The sequence below is a fragment of the Opisthorchis viverrini genome (genome assembly GCF_000715545.1).
Source record: "Opisthorchis viverrini unplaced genomic scaffold opera_v5_3, whole genome shotgun sequence".
In the NCBI taxonomy this organism is placed as follows: domain Eukaryota; kingdom Metazoa; phylum Platyhelminthes; class Trematoda; order Opisthorchiida; family Opisthorchiidae; genus Opisthorchis; species Opisthorchis viverrini.
In genome coordinates this window covers 4,402,338-4,430,247 of record NW_008751659.1, presented here as the reverse complement: position 1 = coordinate 4,430,247, position 27,910 = coordinate 4,402,338, and the positions used below count along the sequence as shown (strand labels likewise).

General features: G+C 42.0%; 1 protein-coding gene across 1 annotated transcript; it reads right to left on the bottom strand.

Annotated features, from left to right (window-relative positions):
• Positions 1–7,588: 7,588 nt before the first annotated feature.
• Positions 7,589–27,685, bottom strand: T265_12524 (hypothetical protein; the record flags this gene model as incomplete). Its single annotated transcript, XM_009164160.1, is given in 13 exon segments — positions 7,589–7,852; positions 10,749–10,850; positions 10,942–11,000; positions 11,024–11,118; positions 12,488–12,555; positions 14,942–15,096; positions 15,105–15,219; positions 22,112–22,255; positions 23,147–23,282; positions 23,335–23,483; positions 24,986–25,201; positions 25,991–26,125; positions 27,383–27,685. Coding segments are annotated over 13 exon segments (1,941 nt in total).
• Positions 27,686–27,910: the final 225 nt, after the last annotated feature.

Here is a 27,910-nt window from a genome sequence, read left to right as displayed (position 1 = left end):
CGGTGGTCTTCTGAAGGCCAGTTGGCCTGTCTACATATCTCGCCAGGCGCTACATGTGTCTTGAGACACTGATCATGTGCTGGTTTCAACCAATAGTGGGTAAGCGCAAACGCCTGAGCTTGAGCTCGTTTGTTTGTGAGTGTTTGCATTTGCCATGACAGTTTTCGACGAATTTTGCATAATGTTTTATGCGTTGCTTTTTCTGAAGATAAATATGGCCTGTTTCAGAGTCAAAACCACGGTCGTTTTGCGAGCATCAGGCTTATCGTAATCGAGTCCGTGTAGCAGATGTGGGACTCTCCTGACCACCTCAATGAGGAATGGAACAGGTCCTTAAGGGATAAAACTTATTTTGATCAGCAGTACAATCTTCTATCATCCATCAAAATGAATTGATTGCTCAACAGAGATGCGGCTAATAATTAACTTCAGCAGACTTAAATATAAACTCCTTGCATTGGGTGAGAAAAAACTATTTATTTGACGTCCGACTGATCAGATCACATCATCAGCAATAAACTCAATATGGCTGTGCTTCCAGGCTTTTCCAGTACTACCACCAAAACGGTTTTTTTTCGAATTGAAAGCCAAATGACGCACATATTTAATTTCTTCGGTGAAAATACCCATCTTTCTGGTCAATGAGTCAAGATCACAATCTTCCCATCAATACTGGCTGAAAAAAAGAAGTGCTCGATAATCCACTAGTAATTTGGTACATTTATCTCAATTCCGCTGCCTAATACTCCCTCTAGACTCTTCATGTGCCAAAATATCTACCTCTGAAGAGTTTATTAGGGCATCGTTTGATACATTTTCTGCATGTGCTATCAGATTTTGTAAGCACCGTCTCTGATAGGCCATTTTAATTAAACTGTCACCTAGGTACGTGACAAGTTCTACCTCATTCTGATCCGTTCTCCCTGACCGACATTGATAGTTTTTATGAAGCAGCACCGCTATGCTATTACCTCCCTTGTTTCCTTTGTTGTCGCTCCTCTACAGATGTATCGCAATGTCTTTGAATGCTACCTGGTACAAAATATTAACCACCGAAGTACTTTGCCTTTAGTTGTTGAACTTTTTTTTCTTGAGGTATATTTCGGTTACCATTCCTTTTCCGTGGAATTCTGATGATGTTCCATTGGCAACGCGTTTAGGTGTGCCCGTGGGTCACTACCAAAGTAACCAACTTGAAGATGACTGCAAAATCTGGTTATATTCGTTGTGTTATTTATTTTGGTGATTTTACCGGGGCACGGATTTCATTATCTGGGTTGCACAGACGATCGTTTCATTCTGAGGAGCCGAGTTGAGAAACATAACCAAATCCCCATGCCTGTTCCCTACACTGAGAGTTTTTGGCTGTGTTCTTTACCAGTGTTGAAAGCACCCATTGCACCCCCATTGCACTCCGTACTATTCTTCTGCACCGAAAAAGGAAAACCACACACCTTGGTATAATTATCATCACACAAGCATAAAGTGCAGCAAACTCCTTGGTAAACAAGAGAGAAATTAATATGTGATTCTTGGTTGAACCAAATACTGACCTGTTCAGTCAATTGTCCGGCTATTTGTAAACAACTTTTGTCTGAGTTGTTATCGATCTTTGCAATCAAGCTCAGAAATATAAAGCAATATTTCTTGAGGAGATGAATAATATGGCACGGTGTTCCTTATTTCGTACGAAGCAAGTTCGGTCTAATTAGAAGAATGATCGTACACTGTAGCATCCCCACGTTATAACAGTCCACCTATCGCGATTACTATTCACAAGCAGGCGTCTAAACGAGGATAATAACTGTAGAGGTGTGCGGAAAATGCCTGAAAATAGATGGTTTGGGAACCTATCGAATTTAAATACGTCGTTGATTGCTGAGAAATGTATACGTCATTGAAATGGATTAGTTGTATTAATTAAACGGGCAACAACTGAGCCCGAATGGCACGCAGTTTGAGAATTACTTTCCTCGGAAAAGTAATATGGCTTAAACTGAACGCTGTGCACAAAATCTACCTCACGTTTGGATGACATACTCAGCGCCACGGCAGGGTGCCCAGATCAAGCACCCTGCTTATCCTCAGAAAGAGGAAATCTTCCTCGGATTGTTGGAGTTTTCACTAACCTTCTGGGTAGTGTGTTTGGTGTAGACAGTGTGGTGCGACATCATAAATATCATCCTTCTTCGGATTGTCACACCAATCTGAACAGTACCACAAACACAACTCTAACAGGAATTTAGCTAAGTTTCTTGTCAAAATAAAATTGGCTTCCAAGTGAGGATTGTTATAATATGGGATTAGAAAACAAGTTTATATTCTACGATCTACGGATGTCTCGTAGTCGTTGGTTGTGGTCGTACAGAACAGTACTATTTATGGAATAAGATAAAATGAGTAAAGTATTGCCCTACTCATAAAGAGGACTACTTACAAAGTTGCTGAAAACCCTTCGACAGCCCACGAACGGCCTTCTTGGANTTTGCGCGCAGTCCCCGAGTTTCCATCAACCTTATGAAGTATGATGCGGCATGTGTGCAGCATATTCAGTTGAAGAATATCATAAACGAGAGATTCAGTTGAGTACCTCGTGAAAACCAAATTGATTTGAAAATGCGTGTACCTCTCGTAAAGTGATGCCCACTTTTTATTACTTTAGTTAATTATATCAGCTGCTTTTCATATCTGCAACCTAAGATGAAATTATTTCTGAATTTTGGTGACAGTAGGGACCTTCAAATCAAACGTTATTGAGAAGTTATCAGCATTACCAACCGGCTTGTGCTCTCCAGCATATTTTGCCGTTAGCTGGAATTGTGCAACTGAGGAATTGGATATGTAATCTTTCTTCAAAGTCGTTTAGGTCACTGGACACTTCAGAATTCTAGTCAGTGTTTGTCACAGATGAAGATGTTCTAAAGGAAGAACAGGCCCCTAACTCTGCAAAAAAAATTAACCCTCCCATAATCCCTGTACCACTATGTGGTTACTCCAAGTCTACAATCTGTTACCAGTATTCTTGGTAGTTAGTTCACAAACAGTCTCGATATGTTCCGAGGTAGTGGAGAAAAGATGGGTACACCAGGAATTTTTGTTCCTGAAGAAACGAACAAAATGATGTTACTCATAAAAAACAAGACATCGTACAAGCGCTTATCTAAATAAGCTGCCATGAGACCGCGTTTAGCCTGGAATTGTGGTACCGTAAGATGCAATATAGTCGCCCAATCTTTTACACCTACAGCAATGCATCCAACATTCACACTTATGTTCCAAAATCTTGGTGTTGATTTTCCCATATGATCGGTTTCGAGTAACAAAAGTTGTAGAAGTCTTCTTCTGTGACGATTTGAGACCAGTATGAAAGTATAAAAGGATGGATGTGTCAGGCAATCAGCGAATGTACAATCATTTGCAAACCAATTTGGTTCTTGGTCGTGGGCTGTGGACGGATTTTCAGCAACCTTATGAGTAGTACATTGCAAAGATATACGTGTTAGGCAATCGTCCAATAATCACGAAATATCCCTGTTTTTGACATTACATTTGTCATCATGTTTGTTAGTAGATTTTAGAATCATCTGGGCGATCCTCATAGCCCTGTATATGGGCAAAACATTTCGATCCAAACATAAATGTTTTGAACTCCGACTGACTCCAGCAATAAGACTAATCGGCTTTTCTTTCACAAGGATACATTCAATGGTGCAAAACGGTGTACGGATTCATCCTTTTCTGTAACGTGTTTTTTTGACGGGAGCGCAGTAAATTAGAGGAATACATCATTAGAATTCGATATGTCACCTTGAAATTATTCACTACATAACAGCTAATTTGTGTGCCACTCAGAGGTATTTTCATCACCATCACAAGAATTATAGCCTACCAGGTGGATGAGCATCAACTCATACATTTCGTGACAATTCGACCATAAAATCCTTGCAGTCGGAGTTCACCAAGACTTAGAGTGCACTCCATTCACAAGTTCAGCTGTGATAGTAAAGCAATGTGCTTGTGCTGTACAAAAATATGGGCACTTTTATTGTTCCAAGACATTGAATGTGTATAACTGTTTGCTGTTCGCCCCGAAAGCAGAGGATATTATTGACCCTATCGTTTGTCGACAGCGAGAAATTTGGTACGTTGAACTACAGGAGATTTTCGCAGCACCAAGACGAATTGTGGATTTTATTTATCTGTCCAAATATGTTTGAGATGGAAGCTATCGTGGACCGATTTTCTCAGCTGTGTTTATTGTGGCACACCATCCAATTGGTCGTAGAGTTCACATTCAAGTTGGACTAATGCAGTGTACCTGTGCCTGTGCTTCAGCGTTTGCGGAGAGCTGAAACGATGCAGCGTAATAATCTAGAGTTTAGTGAATTGAGCCGAGTCTGGAATTGGAGATGCAAAATGATGAGATTACCCTGATTCTTCTGGAGGGCACCTCAACGAATGGTGAGGTTGACCTACCTTCGTTCCAGACCTGTACTTTATATTACAGTCAAATGAACCAAGCTCCGCAGTCAGCTTTGGAACAGAGCTATCGAAACTGATTTGGTCGAATACAAAATTCAATGACAATGACCGTGACCTGCAGACAGGAAGCCTTTCTTGCTCTGTTTACGGTTACTGTCTTTGCGCTTGGTTCAGTATGAAGGTTAAGAACGCCTGTTCCAAAGAGTCTCTGATACCACCACCGGGAAAACGTGTCAGTAATTGCAGTAGTTTCTCACCGTTTGGAGGACGTTTGGAGGTAAGTATTGACTGCAATGAGAACAGGGACGCTGTGTGATCAAATGATTCCACACACTATTTTGCAGGACGTATGAGAAAGATTACAATGTATTTCTCATGTATGCAAATATAACCCAAGATGAGTAATCAGTAGAAGTCAGATGGACTTGAAGTAGTCTTAAGCCAGGATGGGTCTAAATCAACCAATCGGTATTGTCACAAAAACTCCTACCTACATGATAACCTGATTTGTGCTGATACCTGAAACGATCAATGGATCATGCATGATTCGATATTTTCTATCAATTCGTGGATGCTGATCGGCTTTGGATTCTACCAAATCTAAGCTGAAATTTTTCTCGCAAATCTCGAAACGTTCACACACTGATTCACCGGGCGCAAATGATTTTGGGGGTGTTTTGTTAATCGCAGTTAGGCGTGGATGACATTGAGCTAGATAATGGGAGAAATAAATACTGGGAATGGACGGAAGTGGACCTTAAATCATCTCGAATCTTTGGGCGTTGGTCCTTTCTTTTTCGTTCACATCCATTTGCTATCAGGAACAGCTTTGCCAGGAGAATATCCTTAGCAGTGGCTTTCGGTAACAATCTATGTTTTGTAGGCTTGGCTTGAATCACCCTCCGATTTAGGTGATCATGCCCGCATCGTTTAGCGATGTGGGTGTTTCATACCCATTGTGAGACAAATGCAGTGCCTGTTTCACGGGACGTGTTGTGAGGGGGTCTCTAAGCGATGCGGGCATGATCACCTAAATCGGAGGGTGATTCAAGCCAAACCTACAAAACATAGATTGTTACCGAAAGCCACTGCCCGTATCGTTTAGCGACCCCCTCCCCACACGTTCCTTGAAACAGGCACTGCTTTTGTCTCACAATGGGTATGAAACACCTACTCTTTTGTGTATGCTGGACTAACTCGTAACAAAACATGGTTTTTCTTTTCGAAAGCATCTTTTTCCTCCGAAATCTCTTACACTTATTTAGGTGTTCAAAAATGTACAAAATCCAACATCACTTTAATCTGCGCAACCGCCTTCCAATTTCTAATGTCTTTCATCAGTGTTACTTGAAATCTGGTGTGGCACATATATAGACCGTATTGCAAGAATTGAACTGGGTAAGACCTCACAGAATGTTCATGTATATCAATACTTTGGACTCAGCACACAATAAAAGAAATTTGTAAACAGTAGTCAACTCTGCGTCCGAGAATACGATGGTTCCGTTAAAACTTCCTGGGATTCCTTACAGCTCATCTACTGTGGCCGTACTTCACTTAAGTTGTGGATTCAGCGTTACTTGGCAGCTGTCAGATACTCTGTACTACTCAAGTTGCAAATGGTAATGCCCACGGTGATGACAAGAACAAACAGGTTGTTTTCTATTTATTCACAATATTCCTCAGTTTACTGAATCAAAGGCCACATTGAAGTTAACGAATCCGATAAGTAGTGGTTGTTCACGCAACAAATTACAACTTTCAAGCGGTGATTTATCAGGCCTAATTTGTCGAGTATTTTTTATCCACAAACCAGACGCCTTTACGTTGATTTGTTGGACTGCTAATCTGCATTCGTTTTGAGCAATCCACTTTGAGCTTCCAACATCCTGCTCTGACCAGCAAGACAACAAGTGATAAAATCGTGCTGGCGGGACTTTTTGGAAGCCAGTTAACTAAAGATTCGACCAATTAAGCTGTTAAATGCTGTAAATACCGGAGACATGTATTTCTCACTTCTAACGTCGCTCTGAAGAGCAGGTAACTTCTAAGTCACACCGAGCTCTCGGTTTTAAGGGATATTTCGATGGTCATTAAGTTCAGCTTTTCGAGGATCTGTTTGTGTGGTTTTGTTTCCAACCTCTAATCAGGAAGGCATCATCTCTGTCGTGGAAATTCTGGTTGCTTGCAGGAAATATCTTATTGTTCTCAAATTTTCCTCTCAGCGAAAAGTAGGACTTTAGCTTCAAACCGCCTCCTGCTATGATTTCCTATAACAGAAAGGCTAGCTACTGTTTGTCCTTCCGGTTGCCAAAGAAACACATGTCCTAGTCAGTGTGGTCGCGGGTCCACCACAACAACCCGGGCCCGACCATATGAACAAAGCAGCAGTTTTATATATGCGTCACTCATATAGTATATGCAGTGCATGCCATTATCAACCGTGGATAACCTCGATCAAGTCTGCTTTTGCCTCCCCCCAATCCTTTGGGATTAGAACGCAATCCAAGTTCTATAAAGCAGTTTTGTACATCGATCTTACCACAAATTGTTCGCCATTGCAGCAGACACGCAATCACTAGTCCAACTGCTTTTCATGCACTACTCCGACTCGTATACTAAGCAAAGCATCTTACTATTTACTTTTCTTAATAGTAGTATTTAACCAAGACTGTGTAAAGACTCTGTATACTCGGTCAAGAGCGAAACCAACGACTTGACGCAACTTAGTCACCTAATTAATATCCGTACTCAAATGTCAGAGGTATGCTTCGTTACCATGCATAATTTAATCATAACAAATTAAGCGGGAATTGTTGCTAGCCCCATTATATCAGAACAGAAAAACGATAGCACATCTAGCACATGAAACGGCTGTTTCTTGGAGGCAGCCACCATATGGAGAGCCAAATAAAAGCAAGGTCAGGTAAGCATGCCATGTGTCACGATAGCAAATGATAGCACAGTAAATATTTAGCTGTAAATTTGTCGCACATTCCGATAGCAAGAGGACTCATATGGTCACAAAAAGCGCTAACACACAGAAGACGAAAATCCCTCATCTCGGTGATTGTTGATTTCGACAAATTGGTACTTTCGTGATCACTTAGCTTGGTATCATGGTTTCTTGCGCTTGTTCTATTTTGGGGTGACCTTGATTGGTGCCCTCTTGTCTTGGCAACAGGCGATCTGTCAGTTTCTCAATCACTTCAAATGCATAGTTGTTGTGGACTTCTTCAGCTCCAGGATAGCAAATTACGAAACGAATAAAATAGATTTCTTCGGGATGATGAAATTCCGATGAAACCAGGTGGATTCGTCCATCTGCTTTAATTTCCTCGTACAGCTTCTGCGTAAGTTCATTGTTATTCTGTGAGAGTCAGTATCAGTATTACAGGTTTTTACCTCTGGTGAGAAAAAAATCTTTTTGACATCTAAAATCTCTGTGTATATTCACCCAAACTGAAATTTTCTCTGTTACACTAGACAAAAAAGTATTGGGCAATTCCCAAGCACGGAACAGCAACTAACGTTTTTGTCTTTGGGCCACAGTCACTCAAAAATGAGACCTTGTGAATTAATACATCTGAGCGTAGCTTTCTGAGAGGCTTGCAAAACTCCTTTTCTGTAAGTTTTCCTTTTCTAACCTACATTACCCAATTTTTCGTTAATTAAATAACATTCATGAGGCAGTAAAGGGATGAACATGCTGAACAAGATACAACGAACAACCCCTGAGACATCTGAAGAAGCGTTTGGAGAAATGGAGGGCACAACCATCACAAAACTGATGCCTTACTTGCGAACTCTGATTCTATTTTACACCAATCTCCATTAACCTAATAATCCGTGTTTTAAAGATGATTACGTCACTATCGCTAGCCACATTGTTCACGTGATATATCATTTGAACTGGCTGTTCGTGTATAATTCACATTCAGTTTGGATGCTTCATTTGATCACTTTGGCACCGTATTGGGATGAGGATAAAGAATACATTCCAAGCAACTATGAAAGCCAAGTAAATCGAGACAGAAAACTGAAGTCACCCTGTGGCAAAAGGCTGACCTTGCAATATAAATACACGGATATCGGTCAGTTAGGAATATGGTCACTCGACTCGATGCAACCGTCCTGAGATTGTATATTATGTCGGTGGTTGCGCGCGTTGCTTGCTGTTATAAGGTCTATTAGAATTCTGCTAGGTTTGGAAGTCTTTTGGAAGGATAGCGACCAAGTATGAATGAGTCCAACCTGAATGGTAAATTGCAGGCAAACGCATGTGCATCTAACCCACCGACCTATGCTGCTAGCTTACTTTAGTGGTTGACAAATTAGCCTAGTTACTAGCTTGATTCCGAGCCATGCGTTTTCTACCATGTGAACAATAAGGCAAAATCAAAACGTTAACACTGCACATTTTGCCATCTTGTTGTATTCTTAAGATTGAATTCTCCAATAAGTTAAGCAAACTAGGTTTGCTATGCAGACTAATAACATTATGTTGGGAAACTTCTGACTAAGAAAAGGCCTTTTAATGCCCAAAAATACTAAGAAGGATTTTGTCGCGGCCTCCTTCAGTTGGACAGATTCTCTTCCAATACTGCTCCACTTACTGGATCCTACCGCGGGACGCTTAATATTTGAACACGAGGCCATACTTGACCTAACGTGCTGAGTTGCTCCAGGTCAAACTATTAATGATGCCTGCTAGAGTGGTGACAAAATGTTCGAAAACCAATCTCAAAGCTCAGCGACAGTCCAACCACTTATGGGGACAAACGAGCTATCAGTCGTCTGCGGAATTGCTGATCCGGTCTAAATTGTATAGCCCCGAAAAGTTCAGGTCTGATTTCACACATCATATGACACTTCGAGTAAAAACTGAATCACGAGGAGCAAGGAAATTGCTGGAAGCCTTTGAACTCCACCACAGTTCGGTCCATGATCCTGTGGGTTAGCAAACCCTACAAATTAGTAGCCAAAGGATTTGTTTGGGCGTGCATATTTAACAAAAACTGTTTGATTATATATTTGCCGTGCGCGTAGTCAGTATACTTAATTGCAGTATCCCAGAGTGTGTTATGAATAAAAGGGTACCAGTCCCTCTCGATCACTTGCCTTGGATCACTGGTGTTGAATAGTTTAGTTCTACAGGAAACACGCATGGGATGGGATAGAATGTATCACATCTAAGTTAGTCATTCCGCCTAGTAAAGTAATGTTACCCTTGGAGAACTACGTACTGGTAATCACTTTCCAAACATTTACTTCTCTCACTGATTTAGATACCTTTTTCTCTTACTTATCTCAAATGCTCCATGTGAAATTTGAATGCGCGTTTTGTGTTCAAAGTGCAGAAGCATACTTCAGAACTTGTCGTCTGTGAGCATGTCCCTTGTAATTCAAGGAGGAGCACTTGAGGTTGCGGGGGAATTTTATACACCTCTGTAGTTGTGTTTGTTCCGGCAAAAGTATGTCTGATGAAATCAGAGTGCAAATCCTTAAGGGTCGAATTGTTTTTACTAGGCCGCGTCACTTGTGGCGTTTACCACTGAATGGCGCGTACCAGGCTGCATCATGGGTTGCATCGTTGTGCGATGGCGAGACAGATGTGCGGCATCTCAAGTTTTTTTTACAAACAATGTCTTATAAGAATTGCTGGCACTCGGATGCGGTCAGCGACTTCGAACTGTGCAACTGGGAAAACCATTATTTGGTTCTATAGCAGGTGCTTCATTCACGGAATGCCTGCAGCACCATCAACTGCGGTGGTTCAGCCATGTGTGACGCCTGCCGAAACAGGTCCTACCGAGACGACTGCTGTTCTCTGTGCCTCCTTTAGATATGGACAACGGTTGACTGGAAGAGTTTACGAAGAGTTAAGGTGTTGTTGGTGCTGTACACCTTCCAGAGTAAGATCATCATAGCCCACTTGCATTTAGTTGAAGAGAGTGTAAGGCTCTTGCGCTGTCATTTCCTTTACAGACTGTCTGGTTGAGCGCACACAGTTGTAAGCACTTCAAAGGATTTGCGATAGCTCAGCAGCAAGTTCCTTTTTAACCCACTCTTTGTCTTTTTCTTCAATTTAAGGCCGTCTGTCTTTGATGATGATGAGCAGTGAAATTTCAGACGTTCAAGGCTAACATCTCTTCGGTGTATAGAAGAGTGGCGATAAATACATGGTTTTTGCCCTTGACGTACTACACCATATTGAACGGACCCTTTTCGAGTTTAAGCCTTTGTGAAAACGAGTCCAAACTCACCTTGACTCTGAAGCAGACCAGGCCCAAAGTTACTTTGTAGACGATCTCGAATCGCTGATCGGACAGCAAAAGCTGCTCAAAATGTCGAGCCAAATGGACATGCTAGATGATGCAGACAGTTTAAAAAATATGAGGACTTGCATTTCGAATGTGTTTTTGAAGACCATAAACACCATATCGGCGCATTACAAACCACAATTTGAGCGAGCGGAATTTCCTTCCCAAAGGAATGTGTAAGTGCTTGAAACGAAACTGTGGTTAGGAACCTAACATACCTACTCTAAAATCAGGTGCGCAGCCTTGGTGTGTATGCTTGAGGTAACTAGGGTCCACACAGAAGGATTTAATGATCCAGTCCACGTTTTTATACCTGCAGAAGAGAGAAAATAGGTAAGGTGGTTCCCGTAAGAACAGCACTTTGAAGTGTGGTAAAGGTTCCAATTTACTCGTATCCCTTGCGTAAAAACTTTTTAGCGTATTGTTTTCAGTCGCAAAATGTATGGAACTTGATGGAGGCGGGAAACAAACCAACATTATTAAACTGCTCGTCGATAGTCAGGGTCCGAGAAAACCAATTGCACGCACAATAATGGTTCGTGATGAGTAAGTAACGACAGTTGGAAAACTTTTGGCTTCTTTAATCCGTTTCAACTCATGGTGATATGAAATGATGAGCTGAAATCGACTATCCACATTCAATGCTATTTAACCAATAGTCTCTTTTGTGCTGGGTTAAAAGTGAAACTTTGTTGGATAAAATTAAACCCGTACTATAAACTCTGGGGCAACATTCTTAGGATATCGTGCCACTGAATTGTCGACGCTGCCGTGGACTGCAGCTGTCCGGACTATCATTGAATTCAACTCATCCTCACACAAGAAAATGTCACCACAAAGGAAGAAATTTTACATCTTTTCCCTTTCGCTCACATCCAGTTCCTGTTAGTTTAACAAATTTAGACTTCATGTCCATCTAAATTCTTACAAGGCAACCAGCTCTTCTCCATTATGGCTGTGTATGTAGAAGACAGTAGCAGATATTGGGCCATTTGTTCCTCCCGAATACAGTCAGTTCCTTAATGCGGCTTACCGCATCAGTTGGTTTGAGATCCTAATATGTGGACCATTGAGAAGGCAATTAATTCCAGATAGCTTGCTCAGCAGAAAGGCTATAAGTTTTAAAAACGCGAGCAGTGAATTTCATGACAGTCCGGCTAAAAACCTCTTCACGGCGGCTCTTATTAGGGTCGGCCTCAACTAACCACCCCAAAGTGTACACTCTTGATGGGGCTTACCATACGATATTAATCAGTTGAGAACCACGAAGAATCCCTGGTGAACTGCGAAACGTCACGGTATTTCGGAGGGCATACAAGGGTTCTGACCGGAATTCGGTTAATCAGTCAACTGCAGCACAACTGGCACATCACGCGTGAACCTAGTTAGTCAGAATAACACAGAGTGTATACTGCTTTAGCGCAAAAGCCAGCCGGCAAGATTTCTCTTTTTTATGTGATTCTGAGTATTTCGCCCGTGATAAAAATTGCCCGATTAAACCGGAGATTTGAGGAATAAAGCTTATGTCAAATTCTTCCCCGAGTATAAAACCATCCAACATGAAACGCACGGACCTCAAATCGCCCGACCACATTCGTGCTGAACAGACTGGGGTTACTTGCAAGAACCTTAATCTAGCTGTATTACGACATACATGACAATCGGAGTTAGTACAAACTTACCATATGCATGTACAGTCGAAGTTTGTCAGCAACCACTTGTGCGGATTAAATACGAAAGACATCGCATGCTGAAAATGTGAAAATATGTCTAATCAGTCATTGACTGCAAACGAACTAAGATTGTTGTTTGTCGTTTATTAGTGCTTTCACACGGAATGCCTTGTTACATGGTAATTTTTCACCTTTTTCACCCTGGGAGAGAAAATTAAATAATGGATGTTCTGGTAGAAATACCAAACTGATGATGATGTGGTGAGATCGGGGAATTTTCAGCTGAGATTCCATCCTGCCAGCGTGGCCAGTCTATGTTAAAAAAAACCAAGCACTTCACAGCTGTTCATCCTTGTTGGAAATCGTCTGCAGTGTGCATCTCACGGAACTCAAGGAGTTTCGAACCCGTAAACTTCTAGTCAGTATTTGAACATATCCGCTGGCAATTCAGTGATTATAGCCCGGAAATGAGTGACACAACTGAAACAGTAGTTTCACAATCATCATCACGTTTGGTTAGTAAGCTGGTATGGTCTTCGTTTAGGTATGTACAGTATAGAGTAGATTTAGGACGATGTGTAGACCTGACAGTTACGTCAAAATGGACGTAACATCTAGTGACAGTAAAGAGTAAGCTGGTCACCAAAGTGCACTAAGTCATCCTCATCATACGCTTCATTATTCGCGAGGGCGCATGGATATGTGCCTCCAAAACACCCAATTGGGCTAAGGTTCTGCTTTTGCACTGGAAGATATCCTCATAGGAACAACGCTATCCCCAATGAACACCACTGGTATAGAGGAAACTGGTGTCGTGTGATCCTACATTGCAGAAACTGGTCTTGAAATTAGGCAGCTAAATACCTTTCTGTGCATCAAATCATCTCTCGCTGGTCATCTTCAGGAGCGCGCCAGTTTATAGTTGGAACCATATTGGACGAGTTGCTGATCCGTTCTAGTACAACGGATGTCACTGGCGAAACCGCTGGGGCGACTAATGCCCTCAGGCTTGTAGCTACTACAAGGAAGTATGGGAGTATCTTATAAAACTAAACATACTCAGGACATTCTGTGCACCAGAACAGGCCATTAGTACTTTGGCCTTGTGTTTGTGGTATGAGCTGAAACCCTTGAAAGGAGATATACAACCTTAAAAACCCTATTTATTGCGGAGGTCCCAGAGCGGTCGCTAATTTACAGTATTGCAGGTTTCTAACACTGTTTTTAGGACAACAGTTCGAGAAAGGTTAAATTTGCCAGGTAATTTTGATAACGCCAGATTATTCATCCAGTGCATGGATTAGCTACTTCAATGATTTCTGTCAGGGTTCATATAAGCGTCAGTGTTAATCTGGAGGTTTATCGGAATCTTCAAAAACATGGATCTTATACGCGTTCGTGGGCTTACTGTGAAACGTTTCACTTGTGAATCAATGGATTGTTCAGAGTGTGTTTGAACTGGAACGCTTGACGACTTTTGACCTTCTGTTAGAAGCTTAGCGATCTTTGATGAGGGTTCCATTGTGTTCACACTGTTCACAGAGTTGGTCTTTGACCTACGAGATACTAATTGATCCTGAATAAACAAGGCACTCTGGTACGTTCTGTTCGACTTCAAAGTGCCCTGTAGAGTGTCCAGTTCATCGTACTTCCAGAAACTTTCTACATCAATCCCCCAACAGGAAACGGAAAACACTGATCCTTTTATCATTGGTAATTTCTCGATCAGAATTAGATAACAACAAAACAAATTATGTGGAAACCATGGTCTGCCTAGAAGCGATTTAAAAAGACCTCACGATTAGTTAAACCATGTCAGTTGAGTCGAGGATACATCAATGCGACCTAATAATTGGTTCAAGTTAGTTTTACATATCGGAAACATGGGGGTCTGTGCGATTGTGTATATTATAGTATGTCATAAGACATGCTTCGCAGTTCATAATTGATTGTCGTCTAATATTTTTTCGTTTTAAAGTCGGGAACAATTTGAGGCAGTGCCAGTTCATTTGCTGGGTGAATATGCACTGATGAGCATTGCACTTAGTCTAGGATCAACGCTACAAACTGTGATTTTCATCAAAACGAGCGGATACAGCCACAAACGTGGGGTAGCTATATCTTAGATGGAAGGCAGTACAATTATTATAATTAATATTCGAAGAGGGTAATAAACTGCCTCAATGGAAAGAGTAATTAATATAGCAGGCTACTTTAAGGCGATCGCAAACTACCAGGGACCCAGTGTAGCCCCTTCAATAGAAACGTCCTCCAGAAGGACTATCTTATCTAGGTCTCGTGGACCAATGGAAAATTAGATCTCAAAGGGAACCTGTTTGAACTATTACATAATATTGCTGACCCCACAGGCTAAGCCATACTGCGATTTGGGACAGACTGCGTCTCGTTTTTCTTGTATGCTTACACCACAAATGAAAGCCAGTTTTTTATTAACAGCCTCACCTCGATACCGTCCAACAGTGGACGAAATTCGGGACAGATAAACGCTGATCCTGCGTACGCCGCATCCACATGGAGCCATATGTCATACTGCTCACAAACCGGGCCAATTTCTTTCAAGTTATCAAATGCACAGCAACCCGTTGTTCCAAGAGTTGCTACGCACTGAAAAGTAAAGAAATCGAAGAGCACCCATAGAAAATGTAGCTATTTAAATTGTCTTTCAAATGTAGGTAGCCGAAGTTTGAAGTAAGTATCATAACCAGACTGAACAGCGACAACTTCATGTTGAATGATGCACAGGGCAATTTTGGAAATGGAAAAAGCATTATGAGAAACAATAAAAAATGATAAAACACCCAAAGTTGATTTTCCCAATCGACTGGTGTAATGATGTATATCGATATTCACAATCATACTAGAACTTAGTCCGCTGGGGCTATTTTTAAGTGCAACTTTGGTTAACCTGATAGGGTAAGTACCCACCTTAAGAAGCCTTCTTTTGGACAGTGAACATACCACGTAGAAATGCTAAGCCGCCCCAGTCCTGTGGATGCTGCCTTTGGGTAGTTGGATAGAAGAATATTCATTCTTGAAATAAGGAGGAAATCTCTCACAATTCCAGCCTAAATGCTTTCAGTTGGGTGCGTATTTTCAGGAAGCCGGAAAACAGATCACCACGAAGAATTGCAACCCCAACTGTGAAATCTCGGACACCAGATTCTATTTGATCATAAGACATGACGTTCAGTGCGGCACAAAATTCTATAATAGAAAAACACTAATACTAAAGGACGAGACATAAATCGACATGTTTAATCTTTATTTTAAAGACTCTTAGAATCACCCAGATTATGTTTTTTCCTGCTTAAGATATAACAGATTTTCATGCACACCGGACATTGTCGGAAAGAATTTTCTTCTTAGAAAAACAAGTTGAGAAAACCTTACTGCTCTGCTTGATTCTGACTAAACGAAATGGGTGATCACTACTCCTCCAAGCCATCTGCGCCTAAATGCTTTTGTTAGGTCTCACCATTCCCAGATTATGTTTTTTCCTTCTGAATATATAACAGATTTTCATGCACACCGGACATTGTCGGAAAGAATTTTCTTCTTAGAAAAACAAGTTGAGAAAACCTTACTGCTCTGCTTGATTCTGACTAAACGAAATGGGTGATCACTACTCCTCCAAGCCATCTGCGCCTAAATGCTTTTGTTAGGTCTCACCATACGCACCATGCATCTTGCATATTGGATTCTCCCTTTTCAGATAACTCAATGCAAAATAGTGAATAAAAATCGAACTTTCAAACGACCAGCTCCGAAATTATCCCTTGTGACGACCGCAATGTGTACTTTCGGTCTTTATTTCGCAACAAATTAATTAGATTGTCTAAGCATTGAATGCTGTCCATGAATGTGAATCGAATGCGCACAAAAGTCAGTCAGGTGGGTCAAATCCGTCTTGATTTTGGTGTGTTTTGTTGTCGTCTATCTTTGGAGGCAAATAAGACGAACTTTGGAAACTAACTGAGCAAACACGCGCATATGTAGCCTTGAGAAAGAGTTTAATGTGGTCAAGACTCCAGCGTGTCTGAGGTAGCTGGTCGCAACATCATGCTTATTTAAAAGGGTTGGCTGGTGAAACATAGACAAGCAACACCAAAATCTTATGATCGGATCGGATAGGCAATAGGAGGACCAAGTTCGAGGATTCAGTCGAATATCGAATATCGATATGGAACGACACGCAGGTGAGGAAGTTAGCGCACCACAAAGAATAATCCCACAGTTGTTAGCCATCATTTTAACGCGGAATAAACTTTGTGAAGTCACTAAATACCCACAGGAATTGTGATGTCAGAAAATTTTCCCATTATTATAACAAATAGCCAGAGTCAGTAACAGTAGAAGCTCTTGCCCGAGCAGCGCATAACCAGCGAGTGCTTCTCCTCGTCAACAGTGACGCTGCACAGTAGTGGATGTTCGGATAGCGCAATGAGGCTGTGCATTAGTTGAATGCAGCTGCCAACTAGATGAGACTAGTAACAGAAAGACACGTTCCGGACTCTACGGTGAACTAGTGTAACACTGACCGGGTAGACGATACATTGAACATTCCCACAGGCGAAGTTTTCCACGTAAGGTTTCTGACGAGGGGGTTCAAAACTTCGGAGAGAGACCACAGGAAATTTCCCAGATTTTTAGCACCCACAGATAGGCATTGTAATATACTGTGGAAAAATTCAGTCGCATGCTTTTTAATCTGCATCCATTACAACTATGGCAATGGAAAAAGTTACAAACTTGACAGATATTTAACACTGGTTTTTCTGACCATATAATGCAACTTCCCTCCCATTATCCCCTATCAGTTTACATTGGAATAGTGAAGTTTTCATAATAGGGATTTGTATCGCACTGAAACAATCTCGTTACGCGTCTTTCTGCTTCCAAGAAAACGCTGTTTTAGCAGACATTCCTGTATCGGAACTGGGGGACATTTTTCCCGTGACCGACAAATACTTCCACTAGTGTTTGAATGCTACCCCTTGTGATTCTTTTACAGAAGAACTTGGTACAGTGCCAGCCAGCTCCATGGCTGGTAAAGATAAACCCAGGTAATACCTTTTGTTTTCAAGCCCGAAATGTAAATGGCTCTTGAGGAAGTTTTCAGGAGATTGGTGGATTAGAGAGAAAGGCTTTTGCATGGCCGACAGGAAATGTCGTGGACTATTTTTGTTAAAACACCTAAAGCACTACAAGATTACAAGACTACATCATGGAAGCTCCTGAATCATCCAACTGATCCTATGAAAAAGATGGCCAGTTGTTCTGATTCCATGGATTCATGCAATCAGTATTCTGAAAAGCACCAAGATACCATGTATCACATAAGTCGATGTCCCCTTTAAACGCGAGGCCTGGAAAAATGCATCTAGAACAATCGTTTCAAGAGACACTGTTGTTGAATTCCATTCACTTGTGTGGCCTTACAAGTTGTGGGGGGAAATACGCGGAGTTTGGTTCCGCAATGAAATAAGGTGCGTCAATGCTATGGTTAGACCATGTGTCAATTGAGCGAGCTTTTCTCTGAGTGTTAACGACATGATTCCTATTAGCCGGACATCACCCACGCAACAGAGGACTCACGAGCGAGCTGCTTAAGTGTAACGGGACTGTCATCCTGAGTGACTATAGGCTATACCAGTTTCCCTTCCGTCCATCCCAGATGAATTTGGAATCCTCCAGTATTTTCCAGGGACCAAATTGTGACTAGAATGTCACACCCTAGTTTTTGGCTCTTTCTCTTGAGTGTAGAGTGGAAAATTTTGCTTTGCTGCCCAATTCCACTTAGCACGTCCAATTTCCAAGAGAGTACCCGAAGAAATTATACTTAATGATTTTAGAGTAAGAATCGAATATGCATAGATATAATGCATATAGCCATGCTGTATGATCCGAGCGATAAGAGCAATTGGAGACCACGATTCGTCGTATTCATGGCTGACGTGCCCACCCTATTGATTGATCGTTGATGAGCAGTGTTCTATTTATGCACACTAAATTGGTGCATTTGAATCTTCCGAGAAGTAATACTCCCATCCTCGTTACCGTCGACAGATGAGAAAACCGTTTTTGTCGACATAAAAGTTGAAATAACCACCAGGTACATTGCAGTGTACGTGGCTTCATCAATTTCGTTGCTGCTAACTCCCAGTCGGATTTCGCCTAGATCAAAGCATGACTACAAACTGTGTATTACGAAAAATATGTAGAGATTCAACAAATAAGTCTACCGTGGGAAAACAAAATTTTAATTCGAGTTTTGGCTTGTTCAACGAGATTCTCCAAGAGAATAAACAGGACTTCTAGCTGACTAAATGACACATCTGATGGAAGAAATCGACGTTCATTGATGGCAAAATAGTTGGCTGAAAGATCAAGGTGTTTGGCTTTGCTATGTACACAATATGGGAACAGAAGAGACAACGCACAATAACCGAATTCAGAACAGAAGATTTTTATGTTTTGCACACTTAAAAAAACATCATCCGAAAAGCTCCGAATTTTTTTTGAACGTTCCACAATTGTGTAGTTTTTGATGGACACATTCAACTTGCCTATTCTGGACATAGTTAACCTGAACAGAAATTTGGAGTTGGGAATGGCTTGATTCACTCTATGGGGTGAAATGCCTGACGGACTGAGCGCCCTGAATGTCACACTGGGAGCTTGCGATTTAAGAGTCCTCCATGAAATTCCAACTGTTGACTCGTACCCAATATGGATACCTTGGCGAACCGCATGTGTTACCGTCCATGAGCATGTGAAGCTGATGAAATTCCGGGGGAATAAAGTCACTGCGTAAAATTGTGAAGGATAATTGATATCGATCAGCTGGCCTAAGCAAGACGACCTAACAGCACTGCATTAAAAATATGTATTAGTTTTATCCGTCAAATTATTTACAGACTTCCCCCCGAAACACCCTCAGTGACAGGAGCTGCCAAGACGAACCACTCTGGTTGTGATGAAGAACTAGGCGGCACAGATGCAGCAGTGATCTCTTTCAGTACTAGCGATTTGTGAATTAGCCATTGGCAACTGGAAACTAACGCAGCACCCCTATTCCACAATTCCAATCATGTTCATGAAGATACTCCACAGGTTGATGCAACTACTGTCTGAAGACTATTAATTGATGGTTTCTTGATTAGATTAATTTAAGAAACTTTTTAGCTGATTAAGGGCACCGTATTAATCTCAAAGTTGTAATGCTCTAAATGTAGGCTTTCCATTCATGAGAGACTTTGTATCTTTAGTGTGTAAGCGCGTTCGTGTTTCAAATCGAGCTACTGGAGATCTTTGAGCTAGTTTAGCTGGAAAGTATTTTTCCATTGTGTGGTACATTCTGAACAATTTCGCAAAAACGTGCTAAGGAAACAGGTATCCTATCGTTGAACGTAAGCACCCCGTTAACTTTTCCCAGTGCTTTGTATGATTAGTACAAAGCTTGTAGCTAATCATCCAGTAACATATCCTTTAATTGTAGCATTGATGGATCAGATTTGGAGGCCAGCGTAGCACTTGGTTTCATTGCCAGATCAAGGCCCAGAACCTCCAGCCATCCAACTGAGGTATTACTACACCACACAACCTTCCGGATGATGTTAAGAACACCGCATTCCATCGTAGCTATTATTCGAACCAACGCACATGAAAACTGGTTTGGATTAATGAAACATCCACTGATATAATGAAGCTCGTACAAATAATTTACAGGCCAGTGAAGCATACATTCGAAATCCCTGTCAGCGTTTTGCTTACACAGTTGTATCTGATTATAACAATTGACCATTATTCCCTCTAGAGTCGAAAATGATCTGTCTTTTTTGCACTCGTTCACGACATTTGAGCATAACCACTGAAGATATGTTGGCCTGTTCTTGTAGACACAGTGTAGCGAAAAGCCCTAAAAGGAGCTCAGGCTCGGCGGCTTAATTGGCTGATCAACCGGCTCTCCCCTACCGATCCACCTGTCCTTGAAAGTCCCGCTGAGATAATAAAGCACATTCTGGGCGTACAGTAACCATCCTGTTGAAACCAGACAACATTGGTTATTGAGTTAAGTTTCTCCAGTGGTGTGAATAGGTTGCAACAAACAAAAACTGGATGCTGAAATCGTCATTCATGCCATTTGAAAAGAAAAGCGGCCCGGCAGTCATTGTGCCAATGTCACTAGCTCAAGTCAGCAACATGAAACTTCATTGGCGTTTTATTGGGTTCAGAAAGACCTTTTGCAATGCGAGTTACTTATAACCCAATGCCAGGTCTCGCGAAGCCTTCCATTAATACGGAAAGCGTCCTCGTTTCTAAGCACGATAGAAGCGCTCTCCTAATTAAACCACCAATTGAAGAATGTCGATCGGTCCTCGAATCATTCAGTTGCGACTGTTGGAACCGCCGAACACAAAATTCGGAGATCCTTCATTACTACATGCCCTACACCTCTGAGTGATCCTCACTGAGCTCTGTTCAGAATTTTTGTCTAATTCTCAAATAACTTCATACTCATAAAAATTATCGGCCCTGCTTGCTCTTTTTCCGTGGTCCAAGCTGCCAGTACACTGGCATTCCGCCACATGATTTTGGAGTATCTACACTTTATGGGCCGCAAACCAACAGTAATTTTATCGGATAGCCGCGGAGTCCTATCTACATTGTATCTACAAGCCACACAATCAGTATTTGCTCTCATCAGTTAATCAGAATATCGATGGCAGCAGGTTCTGTAATAACAGCTACTAGTTCCAGTGTCGTATGGGGTGTGAGCCACAGTCAAGCCTGTGACAGGTCATTTTGACTCACAAGCGAGTCCATCGTTGCACTCATTTCTTGTCGGCGCATTGGGCAAGGTGTGAAGCCGTCATGCTATCTGGACAACATTGGTCGTCACCCAACCGAATTCTTTAGCAGCCCTCGCCGCAAAGGGTTTATTGCAGCTAGCTTGCCACATTTCTGCACTCGAGAGAATGTGGACACGGCTCGCATTAAAGGGATTCGCCACCTGGTTATGTGTTGGCGTTCGGGCCATGCAGAGCCAGCCACTGTGCAGCGTTTGAGCTGCGCGCATGGGTGATGTTTTACGCAAAAGGAAGAGGCCTTCTGGACTGACCGTACACTTTGAAGCAAAAGCAAATAAATGGGGTAAGACGCTATGACTGTACACCGGTTCCACAGCGTTCATCTCTGTTAGAAAGTGAACTGAAGTCGATCGTTGGACAGGTGTCAGATACCGAGAAGCCTACAATACTGCATATTCCGCTGTCCAGTACATACAGTTTCATTAGCATCCGGCAACATCTTAAAGTTAGTTGACACAAGGATCTTCAGGTGACATCTGATATGTTAACTCAGCTTAGCGCTTAGCTTTCAAACGTGTGCGCACATGCAGCTGCCAAGTTTGACGAACAAATCAACTGCCACTTGATCAGACGCAACTGACACAGTGCCATAAGGATTTGATATTCTGATTGATCAATTTATACAGCATTTCAAAAGTTACACGCTTATTGCATTCGGAAACACACAGACAACACAATACAATGAAAAGTTGATCGTTGAATATCATTTGAATAAACAGAAGAGTATGCGAGACCCACTTACAAAGAACGGTAGTAGTCCGCTTGATATGTCTTCTTTGATTGCATCCTCCAAATCTGCGGCACACAGTTCACGTGAAACCCCAGTTCGAAGCTTGCGGAGGTGAATCATGCTGATCAAACCAGCCCGTTCCACAGAACTGTGAGCCTAGAGTTAGAATAAGAAAGCAACCTTCGTAGCATGTTCCCTACCATGATGTGTGAGCCACAGTCAAGCCTGTGACAGGTCATTTTGACTCACAAGCGAGTCCATCGTTGCACTCATTTCTTGTCGGCGCATTGGGCAAGGTGTGAAGCCGTCATGCTATCTGGACAACATTGGTCGTCACCCAACCGAATTCTTTAGCAGCCCTCGCCGCAAAGGGTTTATTGCAGCTAGCTTGCCACATTTCTGCACTCGAGAGAATGTGGACACGGCTCGCATTAAAGGGATTCGCCACCTGGTTATGTGTTGGCGTTCGGGCCATGCAGAGCCAGCCACTGTGCAGCGTTTGAGCTGCGCGCATGGGTGATGTTTTACGCAAAAGGAAGAGGCCTTCTGGACTGACCGTACACTTTGAAGCAAAAGCAAATAAATGGGGTAAGACGCTATGACTGTACACCGGTTCCACAGCGTTCATCTCTGTTAGAAAGTGAACTGAAGTCGATCGTTGGACAGGTGTCAGATACCGAGAAGCCTACAATACTGCATATTCCGCTGTCCAGTACATACAGTTTCATTAGCATCCGGCAACATCTTAAAGTTAGTTGACACAAGGATCTTCAGGTGACATCTGATATGTTAACTCAGCTTAGCGCTTAGCTTTCAAACGTGTGCGCACATGCAGCTGCCAAGTTTGACGAACAAATCAACTGCCACTTGATCAGACGCAACTGACACAGTGCCATAAGGATTTGATATTCTGATTGATCAATTTATACAGCATTTCAAAAGTTACACGCTTATTGCATTCGGAAACACACAGACAACACAATACAATGAAAAGTTGATCGTTGAATATCATTTGAATAAACAGAAGAGTATGCGAGACCCACTTACAAAGAACGGTAGTAGTCCGCTTGATATGTCTTCTTTGATTGCATCCTCCAAATCTGCGGCACACAGTTCACGTGAAACCCCAGTTCGAAGCTTGCGGAGGTGAATCATGCTGATCAAACCAGCCCGTTCCACAGAACTGTGAGCCTAGAGTTAGAATAAGAAAGCAACCTTCGTAGCATGTTCCCTACCATGATGTGTGAGATTGTCCAGCTGTAGCACCCTTTCGGTGTCTAGCTGACATGCCACACGTAGGAGTCACGAGGGCTGGGATACTACCAGGTCGCACAAGCCTTGACAGGGGTAGTCGAGTGACAGAGGTCGCGTTCGAACCACGGGCCTTCCGGTCAGTAAATTCGCGCTCTAACCACTTGGTTCATCTCGCCTCACCGTCGTAAATATACCTATCCACAGGCCACCAGTGAACTTGCACACACATCCGATACATAAGATGGAATGAGCTGTAAAAGCTATTCTCGCACTAGATTTAATTTTTATCAATTTAAAATTAAGACAAACCATAACAACGAATTCAGAAATAAAAAACAATAAATCAAAAAATACCATGTCTAATAACTCATTACTCAATGAAGCATCTCAGTGTAAACTACTATGAGGTTTGCCGGACTAGAGTATTTTCGCCTGGAGGAAAGGTGAAACTAAATATTTTCCAATGTTTCCTCATGTTGACTGTGGAACATCTAGCTGGTTCTAGGGATTCAAACAATGAAATGATTTTACACCTAATGTGGACCCAGTTCATGAGATAGCTTAAACTTTTGCACTCACATCCTTGAGACAACCAAATGTGGAGATCGTATAGCTAAATGAGCAGCTTTAGGATTAGTGAATTTTGTTGATGAGGACTTGTTTTCTAGGCGATTCTAATGGGAATTTCCGCAGTTCGATTGTCGTTAGCCAATTTTTTTCAATTATCACTGATAATTATAGGGAGCTTCTTGGGAGTGTTAAAAAAGTAATTTCTTATTTTTGTTGTCAGTGTCATGCTGTCAACTTTGACCCACGACATAGACACCTGGAAGGAACTGTTGTTTTGTGACATTCTGTCCTTCGTAGACTGCACTTCCACAGATGCATGTTCACTGACATCGTTGTATCACCGCACAAGCACAATGTGGTGCGGTTCCAACGTGAGGCAGAAATATGGAGTCTCTGCCAGGAACAAATAACCTAGCATGTTTTACTGGGACGAAGGAAAATCCTAGTGAAACTCTGGCGGTGAAACTATTCCTTAACTCTACGTGCCGGACAAAATCTGAGTGTACAACCGAGATATTTTTTGGAGATCTTGAGTGTTGATGGGACCGCTTCATTACATGGAACAACGACTGATCTGGACCTGGATACCAAGGCGGGTGCGTGCGTCATTTTCGAGTTTTCAGAATGATGAGCGAGATGGCTCAGTGGTTAAAGAGCAAATTTACTGCCCCGAAGATCCCTGGTTCGGACCCGGCCTCTGTCCCTTGATTTCTCTTGATTAGGCTTGGGTAACCTGGCAGTATCGCAGCACTTGGGCTTTTTTCGGAGGCATCACAGTTAGGCACCTAAAGGGTGTTACAGCTGAACGACTATTACTATTATTAGTAGCTGTAGTAGCCTCAGTGTACATCCCCAACCAAACGTCATCGTGCCGCTGGCTCGGACGACCTCCCACTGGCTTCCTTCAAGGATGGCGGAGAATTCCTCATTCAGTGCACGTCTAGCCTATTTGTGTCTATCTGGGCACATGTAATGAATTTGTTAGCCACAAAGATGTTAGTTTTACTCTTGTTTTAACAGAGCTTCTGGCTACACTGATTCTTCATCGTATTACGGTGATACCCGAACGCTTAGCCCATGAGTATCAAGCGGGATTCTGACTGGGTGGTAAGGTTGCGAATTTACTGACCAGAAAGCCCTTGGTTCGAACCCGACCTCCGCCTCTCGACTTCCTCTGTCTAGGCTTGAGCAACCTGGCAGTACCACAGCACTCGTGCTTCCTTCAGGTGGAATGGCAGTCAGGCACCAAAAGGGTGCCACAGCTGAACGATTTTTGTTCTTTTTTTTCAAAACGGTAGTTATCATTTCCGCTTTTTTGTGGTAATGGTGGAATTGAAAATTCGAAGTGGACAATGATCAGTATAAAATGTCTTGTGAAGACATCCTACTTAGGCCTAAGGTAACACAATCAACAGACGTCTAATCCCAAGTAACCTTTGGAGTATAACCGACATTTGTTGGTTCGATGGATGGAATTTACGGATCGCGTTGCGTATTACAAAGGTGTAACATACGTACAGATGTAAGAAAAATTAGGAACTAATCTTACTGTGTATGTTTGGTTGATATCCGTCGTTTAAATGAAAATCTTGTGGACATGTATATGAAGTGATAACATTTGGCATAATTTCTTCCGCATCTTCTTATCTAAAATGGGCGAACAAAACTAATCCCTTTGGATTGCTGCGGTATATATATGAACCATGTTTTTGTTATTTTTGACGCAATATTGTCGCAGGAATATACATGTCTTTCTGGGTGTGCTGAGGAGTGGAACACATGAAGAGCGGGTAAAGCGAGGTTTTTCTGCCAACTAACATGTATTCCTCCGTACACAAATATCTCCAGATTCGTTAGTCGTCTCCATTGTAATAAATTAAACAGATGATCTGGACAATAGCGTAATGATTACAGTTGTTGTTTAAGTTCAACCAAACATATGAGTCGTTTGGATCTGGAGCTGATCCCTAGGGTTTCTCCCTGATGAGACCTGTAATGGTAGCTGAAAACATGGCATGTAAGACGAGTCACCGAGGCAAACCCTTCTGAAAACTACTCGTAATGTACCTGGTCTGAGTAATATCCAACTAGCTTTGAAGCTGCTTCATAGACCGTGGCCTTAGGGTGCTCCTTCTGATATTTTGCGATGCTTCGGTTTCTGGCTCCAAACAAGGCGACAAGTGTGGCTTCACTGCAACTTCCCTGAAATATATTAGATGAATAAATGAATAAGAGAGAATTACAGAGGGCTGAGACAAAGAGAATCAATGATAACGGCAAACACTATTTACCATGAAGAAAAATAAGCCTCGCAGTTTAACAATGCATCATTTGAATATGGGGATACATGGCGGTACATGGTTGAATTCAAGGAAGATCTACCTGAGTGATCTGTCGATATGATTTGCCTACAACGTTTCGACGAAAGACGTCAAAACACCACTACTGCGGAGACTCTTTAATATATAAAAATGGACTTGACTAAAGCTCGGATAAGTCGCACTTAACAGGAGTTGGATTGTGTCAGCATTCACTATATGTTACAGGGTTTTGCATAATTCACATAAAGTGACTAGGCTCCACTCCCACAGTTACTGATCCATCCACCCGGAAGACCACCAAGAAGATGTTTATGTTCACATAGAATAATATGAAAGACTCGTGGGTAGACATCCACTATCAAGTGTAAGCACGAAATTGCACGAAATTCGCGACAATTTGCGACACTGCCACAACCCGCCATTTGGGATGAAACTAAAGCTTACAGTAAACTCAGATCTGCAAAACCACAGAAGATTGCCTCCTTGACGTACTACTAATAACAATGTTGTTTAAGTGACAATATCAATTCAAGGACAACCCAATGTGTTGAGTGACCCAACCAGCAGTTATCGTCCTTGTTCTCAGCTCCTTCAAATATATACTATCTTCTTTTGGCAACAATAGTGATTAGAAATATACGAGATATATAACGTAGAACGTAGAGAAATAAGGGACGTATAACTTCGATGAGAAATTACCACGTTTACGTTATTCACAACTTCCAGAATCATTCGATGTTCCAGGAAGATACTGCTTGATAACAGTTGAATATATCACGCATCACATTCTTAAAACGGATGTTTTGAGGTAGGTGGATTACGTGTTCCGTATCACTACAGGAAAAAAACCTGACGGGAATACTTCAAAAAACCATTTACGCTTACGTGCACGCCATACAAACGACCCCATTACCTCGTTATGTTGCATGTTTCCTAATCATTCTGCAGTGCAAAATGTGACTGTGAGCCTGTAAAATTTAATTTAAGAGAAAATAATCGAAGTTCTACCAAAGACTGGTAGCGTAGCGTTTCTCACTTCTCCCTACTCAAATAATGGCAGTCTTGGAATGATATCCAAAGTTCCCGCCTTATATGGAATGATTTCTGTGTCAATCCATTCCTTACCGGGTCTAGATACCGGAGCCAATATCCTTCTTAAGTACCGCCTAATGAAGCTCACAGCGCATTTTCTTTCTTGAAGTCCGTCTGCGATCTCGATTTCAGCTGCTGTTCGGTCAATCTCCTCTGTGTACAGCGCTTTGACTCGACCAAACATCGATGAGACAATATTGGCGTACACGGAATTTGGGCGTGCTGATGAGTAGTTTAAAACGGTTCCAGTGCCTGTTGGGTTCCAGCAGACAGTAGTTTTTAATTTTTCACTAATCTTATGTGTCATGCAGTTCTGAAAGTGTAATGTGCCCGAGGCGGACTGTATCATCAAGCTTTTACTTGATGTGAGGATTCAAACTACTGTGATAGTCGTGAAAGCTGTTCACTTTTCTATGTTTGATTACTTGGTGACCCAACCCTTGTTCACCACCTAACACTGATTTGGTGTGACTCATCTTATTAATTTTTCTTCCGCCTTGAATCTCGACCAACCTCGTAATCGAATCACTTAGCCTGACAAAGATTTTGGTCGAAAGCGAGTGCCTGTTGGGTT